The sequence below is a fragment of the Neltuma alba genome, unplaced genomic scaffold, assembly GCF_004799145.2.
Source record: "Neltuma alba isolate B1F8T4 unplaced genomic scaffold, ASM479914v2 tig00013274_pilon, whole genome shotgun sequence".
Lineage (NCBI taxonomy): Eukaryota > Viridiplantae > Streptophyta > Magnoliopsida > Fabales > Fabaceae > Neltuma > Neltuma alba.
The window spans coordinates 20,339-30,624 of record NW_021637564.1 but is presented as its reverse complement, the minus strand read 5'-3'; the positions used below and the strand labels follow the sequence as shown (position 1 = coordinate 30,624).

Sequence of the window (10,286 nt, the reverse complement as noted above, 5' to 3'; positions counted from 1 at the left end):
CGATTAAAATCCTTTTCTCTCCCTCCCCTTCTCTTCAAATCCCTCATACCAAATGCACCCTAAACTAAAGAGGATAGCTTTGTATATTACTACCCCCGTTTCCTTTTTATAAATAATCTTGGACTCTATCGGATAGATCAAAAAGTAAGTTAAATATAATAAATAGGTAGAAATTTGAAGTTCTTTCTCCAAATTGCTCTTAGTTATAAATGAGAGAGAGTATAAGAAAGAGAATTATGAAAGAGAGAATGTATATGAAAAGAGATAATGAAATGAGAAATGAGATAACAAATATATTGAGTATTAAAATAAGTAATTAATTGGGGCAAAATGAAAAATTTGCTACAAAAATTTTAGACAAATATTACTTATATTTAGGGACAAGAAGGGAATGATAGTTATTGTTTAGGCTAAAATACATAGAACCCTCCTTAACCTCGACTCTATTGCATATAACTCCATCATCTTTAAAAGTTTAACAATCACACCTTCAACTTTTATAATTTGACATTTAATCTCTTACTGTTAAAATGACCGTTAAATTTAATGGTGTAGATGCCATGTCAGATTATTTTAAATTATGTAGCAGATGACATGTAATTTTTATTACTTTATTTATTTATGCTGGCTTAAAACTGAAGGGCAGTATTGAAATTCAAAATTCTAACAATAGCAATCACCAATTCCCCTCCTCTTGCTCTCCGCCTCTTATCCATGCAAGTCATCCGTGCTACATCAACTTGCTTCACCCTCTTGCTATGATTTTCATTCAAAAATTTATCCCTGTGCATCCCAGCCCTGTGATTTTCTTAAATCCTGGCAATACCACTTTTTTATACTTCTAATTTCAGGATCTTGTTATCTTGGTCAATCATCCCCAAAACAACTGTCTCATAATCTGCAAAATCACGGGACTTTCAAAACAAATGTGACAATTCCGCAAATATGAATATTTTCCCAACACAAGAGGAACAAATGAATTAAGAAGAGAAGAGGGGTGAAACACGAAAATCAAAGGGTTGATGAAGAGTCTGACATGAAGGTTTATATGATTGGCTATGAATTTCCTAATAGTGATGCTAAGCAAAACCAGATTTGTTTCTTTGCAAATATAAAAGTTGCAGAGCAAGGTGAACCACATACAAAAACAACGCCATACTTGATTAGAGGGAACTCGTGGATCATGGAGATGTACATTTTGACTATGATGAATGCATAATGAGTTGGGAAGCTTTCACGAATTAGATGATGACCAACGTAGAAGACAACCCTGAAGGTCCAGATTTAAAGGAAGATGTGATGAGCATGACCTTTTGAATGAAGAGGATGAAAAAAATGTTGAAAAGGGGGAGCACTCGCGACTTGGTGAGGTATTAGAGGAGAAGACAGAGACGATAACATGAAAAGAGAATTAGGGATTCTGATAGGCAGAATGACAAAAAATATTCTCTAGAGTAATTATGATTTTTAGTCGGAATAAGTAAATAAAAGTAATGAAATTACATGTCATCTACCACATAATTTAAAATAGTTTGACATGATGTCTACACGTTGTAAGGGATTAAATGTCAAAATATAAAAGCTGAGGGTGTGATTTTTAAATTTTTAAAGATGAGAAAGGATATATGCAATGGAGTTGAAGTCAAAAAGAGTTCGATGTAATTTGGCCTTATTGTTTATAAATAGGGACGGAGAGAGTAATAGGAAACGATGGTATTACAATTGTAGTACCTTCGCCCTCACAAGGCTTTTGGCTTTTGGGCGTGGTCCTTGTAGAGCCGGACAAGGCTCCTTTTTAAGGTTTCATGCTTTTGCATTCTTTTTCATTGTGCCTTTTTATATTGCCTCCCCTACCCATTCTCTGCCTCCCCAGACCTTCTCCCACACTTCACCATAACTTGTTTTCCCTACGATCATAGATCAAATTAATTAAATACAATCTGCTCTATAAAATGCTAGCTCCTTTTCCTAATATAAATGCTAGTTGTAAATTTACTTTAGTTCTAATATACTCCTCCGGTCCTTAATATAAGGCCTATTTAACTAATTTGATTAGATTAAGAAAGTTAGGTAAGTTAGTTAATTATAAGAAATATGACATGTTTTTCCTAAAATACCACAATCATTTTTCTTAATACCCCCTCTTTCTTTTCTATTTAATTATGATTGAGGGAGTATCTATAAGGGTAATTTAGAGAAAATTGATAAATATGAGAAATGGTCTTATATTTAAAACCAAAACTAACTTAATAATTCGGTCCTATATTGAGGACTAGTGGAGTAAGACCTTAATTTACTTTATTTTTAATATTTATTTTTTTAGTAATTCTATAATAATTGCACATGTTAAGGGGAGGATAATTTTAATGTACATAATTAATAAAGAATGTTTTAATAAAAATAATATTTATTTACGACAAATAATTAATTTAATTAATTTTTTTAATTTTCATAAATTAGTTATGTAACTCTTACGTTGAATAAAGAAATTAGTATTTTACATGCTTATCATACAACGTTCAGTTTCTGCTTTTGTAACTATAAAATAAACTTCCGTTGTTGTTCTTTCTTTTTTTTTTATTTAAAAAAAACTTTTGATTGATTTCATTGTTTATTGACTATTTTCAATGCACGAGTTTCAGATGAATCCATTCAGGCCTACTTTATTAATATATTGATAATTTTTTGGACAAATCATTACAATAGCGCTAGAAAGACGCTGCCCGCCGTAAATTACCTTTGATGCCGGCTTTGAGTTAACCGTGCGTCCCTTTCTTTGGTGTCTGGTGAAACAGTACCAGACAAACTTATTCAAAAAGATAACTCATTGAGACAGTATTTGCGGTTGAAAATTGCCCATGAAAGTAATCGAAAATAGCAGTGATTTGAAGCATGTTTTTCTTGTTCTGGAAAAGAATGGAGATAAGCTCTGCAGATTGCAACATGCCCAAAACTCCGAAAGAGAGATCGAGAGGAGGAAACTGAAGACTGGTGTGGAAGCTCCGGGTGGTCCCGACTCGTTCATTACCGTCATATGTTCAATGTATTTTAGCTCTTCCCTATTCTGCTGATGTGTCCAACTGCTGCTTTTGTGATCTCTCTCATCTTCCCGCACTCGGCCATTTTCCGCCTCAAACCCCTCCATGATTGTTCCTTCCGTGGGTCCCCTCCCCGCGCCTACTCTCTCTTCTTCTTTCTATTTACCTTCTTCACTGCCGTACTTCTTCCGCTTCTCTTTACACGAGTTCATCCATTGCTCAGTTTCAACGACTTGCTTCTGCTGAGCTCCCCCGGCTCTGGGTGATTCGTTCACTCAGTTCCCCCAGCTCCGACTCCATGGCGTCATCCATTGGGTCTTTTCCATTTCTAGTTGAAACTAATGCCCAGGCTTCCATACTGCTTCAAACTAAAATTAATCGTCCTCTTAGCTTCCCATTGTTCGTCCATCGGCACGGCAAGTCTGCTGAAATTAGCAGCTCAAATGCTTCGAGTTTCGGTCATTCAGAGAGTACGGGGATGAATTATGGTAGGCTGATCCATGGGCGCTGTAGGGGTCGGCTATGGCGGACTAACGACATTCGCGCGATAGGGAAGAGTACAGGAACAAGTCAGGACGACGATGGCGCGGAGGATGTGCTTCAGAGCACCATTGAGAAGAGCAAGAAGGTTCTTGCTATGCAAAGGGATCTTCTTCAGCGGGTATTGTCCTCCTACGCTGTAAAATGTGGTTTGCGAATGTCAACATCTTAATATAGGCTGAATACGTTGATCAGTTTGTTAAAACATACGAAATTAAGCTGTTTAATAATGAGCATATTTTCTTGGGGAAGTTAATCAATCGCTGATATGTATCATTCTGTAAACGAATGTTGTTAGCTAAGGCTCTCGATCATTTTTCCTTTGATATTCAATCGTCTGGCTTTTAGGGTCATCATTGAACAGTGGTGCATTCATCGTATCATGGGATGCAACCAAAATAGGCCATGATGTGGATTGGTTACATGATATGAATTGCTGAACTTGATTTTTAAGGTCGTCATTGGGGATTCTTGTACCAGATTAAGAATTTATAAAGCTTCTTCATTATGTTTATGGATTTGATGTGCATTACAACTACATTTCTGTGCCGGCTTTCTTTGATTGGTCCTTTTTATATTTTTTAAACCTTAAAAAATACTCTAAGCACTCTTATGATGATCTTATTTAGTCTTTATTGTCCATCACAGATTGCTGAGAGAAAGAAACTGGTTTCTTCTATAAACAATGACAACATTTTTGAACCAGAAGCGGATGGCAATATTTCTTATGAACTTACTGATGACAATTCTCTGTCAAATGGCTCAAATCCACAAAAAGCATTCATCAGCCGAGACAAGGCTGTTGTATACCAAAATGGCAGTATGTCTTCAAGCAGTTATATCCATTCAAGTGAAGAGGAGTTACCAGAAGCCTTAGCTGTAGGCATTAATCAAGGCTTTGACAAAGTGCAGGAGCAAAATGATAGCATCTCACCTCCTGAAAAGGCTCCCTCCATGTTACCTGTCACTGAACAAGTGGAAGATGGTAAATATGAGACAGTTACTCCAGATACCTTACCAACCTATCTTGCAAACAGCACTGAAACTTCCCCTCTAAAAGTCAAATATGAGGATAGCACGACGGAAACAAGTTCAAGTGAGGCCACTACTGAAGCTGACAACATCGAGAGTGAAGGTGACAAATCTATACCGCTGGCTGGGGCCAACGTCATGAATGTCATATTGGTGGCAGCAGAATGCTTTCCCTGGTCAAAAACAGGTATTCCATTTTTTGTCATTTACAGAGAAGGTTTTCCTTGTTGCATAAAGTTAATGAACTTAATTGTTTACTTGTCAGATTGGCTGAACCCATGGAATTGGTTAATAATTGAAAGTCAAATTTCCAGCCAACCGATTCAATTATTAGAGAAAGGGGAAAATAAAGGTTTAGAACATATATATGTATTAATTGTAATCTTTTTAAACCTTCATGTTTCTCTGGCTTGTTTGTTTGAGAATTTTAAGTATAAACAAAAAGGAAACAACAATTAAAGGAAAACATATACTGTGGGATTCTTCATTCAGACTTCGTATATTTGTCACTGCAAATCCATGCTATGACAATAGTCTAATGTGGCTATATAACGAGGCATATACATGTCACCGGTAGCTGCTACTTCCACAAACAAAGGAATCCCTCCAACTCTATCGCATATCATTTGTTATGTCTTATTGCCCTTCCGTGTATGCTCTTTTTTTCGTTTATGCAATCTAATGATTTGCGCATGAAATTGTAGGTGGACTTGGTGATGTTGCTGGGTCATTACCAAAAGCTTTGGCACGGCGTGGGCATAGAGTTATGGTAATAATTTATTCCTTTACCTAATGAACTGCTCTTTTGTTTTAGATCATGTCGGGGGATGAGAGTCTATATTTTAACTCAATGTTGAACCTTCATGTCATGTGGATGGTGAAGCATACTCTGCTTACTTTTTGGTGTTTGTTCCTGGTTTTGCCTTTGGTTATTTCATCTTCCCAAAACATGTTAGAATGTTGAAATTTGATATTAATATCTCTTCTCATAGAAGCTAAGAAGCTTTGGGCTTTATGTTAACTTTAAAATTATTTTTGTCTCTACCAAATGTTTTAAGTAACGTATAATATAGATCAAATTACCAATGCATAATAAGATTTAATCGTTCATATTACTTTTGTGTATGTCAAGATTTTTTGGGAAGAGATGTCCATTTTCTCATTTCTTTGTACACATCTTCTTAGGTTGTGGTTCCTCGTTACGGTAATTATACTGAACCCCAAGATACAGGAGTACTAAGAAGGTACAAAGTAGATGGTCAGGTATGTATCATATTTTTTAATAAAAAAATTACATTGAAATTGATGGTGATTTAACCTTCCAACACTTTTACTTTCAGGATATGGAAGTAAGATATTTCCAGACATATATTGATGGTGTAGACTTTGTGTTTATTGACAGTCCTAAGTTTCGCCATTTAGAGAATAACATCTATGGAGGAAACCGACTGGTAACGTAACAAACATCTCTTTTTTCTTTGTTGAGGATCAATAATAAGAAACTTTTTTGTTTGTCACAAGTTATATGTGCACTGATCACCTTTTCCCTTTCTGAACCGTGTGTTCTCTTTTATTGATTCTGAGGGTAATAACCAAAATAATATGCTATTCTAATCTTTATTCTCCTGGCAACTCATATTGCATTCGTACACTACTAGTTGCTCAGTCACCCTGTTATAATTTTTTGCACACTTCGCATTCCTTTTGACTATTGTCCTTTGAATGAAACAGGATATTCTAAAGCGCATGGTGCTGTTTTGCAAGGCAGCAGTTGAGGTACATGAAACAAAATCAATCATGTGCGGGCTGCTAAGTTATAACACTCGTTAGATTCAATGTGTCTCATAGTGAATTATGTGTTACCTTTCATTTCTGTTTTTTTTTTTTTTTTTTTTTTATATTTTTAAAACAAAGAAGCTTGGATATCAGATTCTGGACTATAAATAGTCTGCCCTATCCAACCTCAAGTCTCATCACTTTACATTATAAGGGGGGCAAATATATGAAATAGTATTTGGCTCCAATAAATTTGTTGTTCGGTAACACTAATATGTTATCATACATGCTTGTCATGTTGAACTTCCAATAACTAAAACATTTAGTGTTTCCATCATTTTGACTGCTGCTTTGGCTATTCTATTATCCCTGGTAGCATATGTTAGAAACTGTTTCTGTCACCCATTGAACTTACCATCGATTTCATATGAATTTCAACATTGAAAATTCTGTAAATATATGAATTCCTCAAGCAAATGCTTATGCATTGCATTTGGCAAAGGGAAATGATCCAGCCTCCAAAGATGGATGCATCTTACAAATTATGTTGACTGGATTATCTCGTAACTCGAGTGGTTATGTGAATTACAAAAGCCAAAGCTCATATCAGATAATTTCTTATCAAAGTATATATTAGTCGACTATTCATATGGATGAGTAGAGTAACAAAAATAAACAATTTTCAGGTTCCTTGGTATGTTCCATGTGGTGGTATTTGCTATGGAGATGGAAATTTGGTCTTCATAGCAAATGATTGGCATACTGCGTTGCTGCCAGTTTATCTGAAGGCATGTTATCGTGACCATGGTTTGATGAAGTATACAAGATCTGTACTTGTGATTCATAACATAGCCCACCAGGTGACCTCTCTGTCCTATTAATGATTTTACTATTGCGTTTGTTCATTCTATACAGTGAAGGACGCAACTAGAGTTTTACACAATTTTTATCCAGCACAGCTGGTGTACTTGTTTAATTGAACTAGAAAGACTTGCTTGGTGATTTCAATACATGTGGAGGTTTATATTATTTATCTTCGCAGCAAAGTATATGTTGCGAACTTCCTTAGCATAAATCATGGCAGTTAAAAAATGGATAGATAGATAGTTCATGAAGAAAATAGGAGTTGACTGTTCTCTAATTGTTTGCCTATTTTCGGTGGAGAGCATAGGTACATGAAAGGGAGAAATTGCAACAGATCTACCACTCAATCATAAATTCCCAAAATCTGGAATATCAAACAAGCAGAATAAAATTGATTATTCTGGCAAAAAGAAAATAGAAATTGATTTTTACACTTGGAGAAAAACTTTACCCTAACCTCAAATCTTATAAATATTCTGTGATTAAAAATGTTGTGATTGACTGGAGAGAATTGCCAAATATTTGAATGTATCGCTTCATCATGAAGGCCCCATAATTGAGCATTGACTATGCAATGTCCTTGCTATAATTAGTTTTCATTTTGCACCGAGACAAAAGCACCTAATAATCATCCTGAGTATCTTTAGCATCATTATGCTATTGAAAGTGGATGCTAGAATAGCTTTCTCAAACCTTCGTAGGTAACGATCAAAATAAAGGCTCTGCCCTTATTGCTGCAAATCTTTAGAAGAAATCAAACAATTTTACTTATCTGAAGAATCTAATTTATCGTAATGCTCGTGAGTGGAGCCAGACTGAAGCTGATTTATAATTCTCATTAATCAAAGAGTTTTAATGGCATTCTCTTTATTGTAAAGGAGTATTCACACAGTTACTTTCTATGCAGGGTCGGGGTCCAGTTGATGATTTCTCGTATGTGGATTTACCTGAACACTACATAGACCTCTTTAAATTGTACGATCCCGTTGGTGGTGATCACTTCAATATCTTTGCAGCTGGTTTAAAGAGTGCTGACCGTGTGGTTACTGTTAGTCATGGATATGCATGGGAGCTTAAAACTTCTGAAGGTGGCTGGGGTTTGCATGATATAATAAATGAGAATGACTGGAAGTTGAGAGGCATAGTGAATGGAATTGATAACAAAGATTGGAATCCTCAGTTCGATGTTCATTTGAAATCTGATGGCTACACCAACTACTCCATCGAGACGTTCCAGACAGGCAAGCCTCAGTGCAAAGCCGCCTTGCAAAAGGAGCTTGGTTTGCCTGTTCGTGAGGACATCCCAGTAATTTGCTTCATTGGCAGATTAGATCACCAGAAAGGGGTTGATCTCATAGCTGAAGCAGTCCACTGGATGGTGGGCCAGAATGTTCAATTGATCATGTTGGGCACTGGGAGGCCTGACCTAGAACAAATGCTTAGGCAATTCGAATCCCAGCATCATGACAAAGTTAGGGGATGGGTTGGCTTTTCCGTGAAGATGGCTCACAGGATAACTGCAGGTGCAGACATATTGCTCATGCCTTCGAGATTTGAGCCATGCGGTTTGAACCAACTATATGCTATGAATTACGGAACAGTTCCTGTCGTGCATGCTGTTGGTGGACTGAGAGATACTGTGCAGCCTTTTGATCCATTTAATGAGACAGGCCTTGGATGGACATTTGATAGAGCAGAAACAAACAAGTTGATAAATGCATTAGGGAACTGCCTGTTGACCTACAGGGAGTACAAAAAGAGCTGGGAAGGACTTCAGAGACGGGGCATGATCCAGGATCTTAGTTGGGACAACGCTGCTCAGCAGTATGAGGATGTCGCTGTTGCTGCCAAATACCAATGGTGAACCTTCAGCTTCAGCGTCTGTGTTCACTAATTGTAATCTTTGCATCCTTCGTCTTGGCAAGTAATCAATGAGGAGTCCAATCATGCTTGAGTGGTTTTAGGGTTGCGATTCTGTCAAATTAGTTTAACTGACAAGTTTCGAGGTAAATACGTCTGAAGAATTTCTCCAATCAGTTGCCGTTACAGCCTTCAGGATGCCATTCCCGAACGCCAAAATTTTCTGCTGTAACTCATAATGAAACACAGGTCTCCGTTTATACCTCGTCACGACACTTTTTAGTGATTTCATCAAGTTCATTTTTCGCTGTGTTATCTCTTTAGTCATCTTCGACTTTTGGGGTCATATTGTGGGAGTTTAAAGTGATGCGGGTCATCAATCACTTTAATCACTTTTGAGACTCCAGTTTGGCCTCCAACCACGCCCCCCTCACCCTGAAAAAAAAAACGGCAAGACCTCGTCTGAAAGCCTAAAAGGTATTTTCTCATCAAACTACAGAAGGGGATGCCCTGATAGCAGGGTACGACAGCAGCTTTGGTGGATTAGCTGAATTTAAAAGAGGAATCTCACGCTAATCACGTGACATTAAAAACAATGACACGCCACAGCATTATACAATAGCCCAACTTCTCACAAGGGTCTATAGTACACGACGCCGTATCAACTGTTCTGTGCTTCAAGGATTATACTGCAATCATAATCATAAGTGATAAAATACGAACAATCGAAAGTATAGCCGTTCAATTCTTCAACCACGGATCCCTCATTTTTGAGGCAATTCCAAGTTGTCTAATCCTTCGCATTGCATGCAGCTCCATCGTCCTCGAGAATACAATCAAATCGAATGAACCTCTTTCCTACACTTCACATTGCACTTCACGCACGCAAGTGCACCTGTGCGCATTTGTCAGTCACTCTCAAATCCATATAATGTAGAATCTGTGGATAGCTAGTGGATACGCATTTCTTAAGACGAGGGTGAGGCTTCAAATACTTTCTAACTGATCAGATTATAGTTCAACAAAACTCAGGAAACAATGCTATATACCACCGCTGCATTAGCAGTTATCAGATATATTCTCTCTTAAATTACTAAATAACTCTTGAGTTTTTGTGCACAAGGGCATATGAATTTTAATAGGATAGATTGAATAGAGTATACAAGTCTTGACTAT

General features: G+C 36.9%; 1 protein-coding gene across 1 annotated transcript; it reads left to right on the top strand.

Annotated features, from left to right (window-relative positions):
* Nucleotides 1-3,234: 3,234 nt before the first annotated feature.
* On the top strand, nucleotides 3,235-9,425 carry LOC114735979 (granule-bound starch synthase 2, chloroplastic/amyloplastic-like). Its single transcript, XM_028923765.1, has 8 exons — nucleotides 3,235-3,699; nucleotides 4,227-4,797; nucleotides 5,315-5,379; nucleotides 5,796-5,873; nucleotides 5,951-6,061; nucleotides 6,342-6,386; nucleotides 7,073-7,246; nucleotides 8,158-9,425. The coding sequence occupies exons 1-8, from the start codon at nucleotides 3,337-3,339 to the stop codon at nucleotides 9,112-9,114; spliced, it is 2,364 nt and encodes a 787-aa protein (XP_028779598.1). The 5' UTR covers nucleotides 3,235-3,336; the 3' UTR covers nucleotides 9,115-9,425.
* Nucleotides 9,426-10,286: the final 861 nt, after the last annotated feature.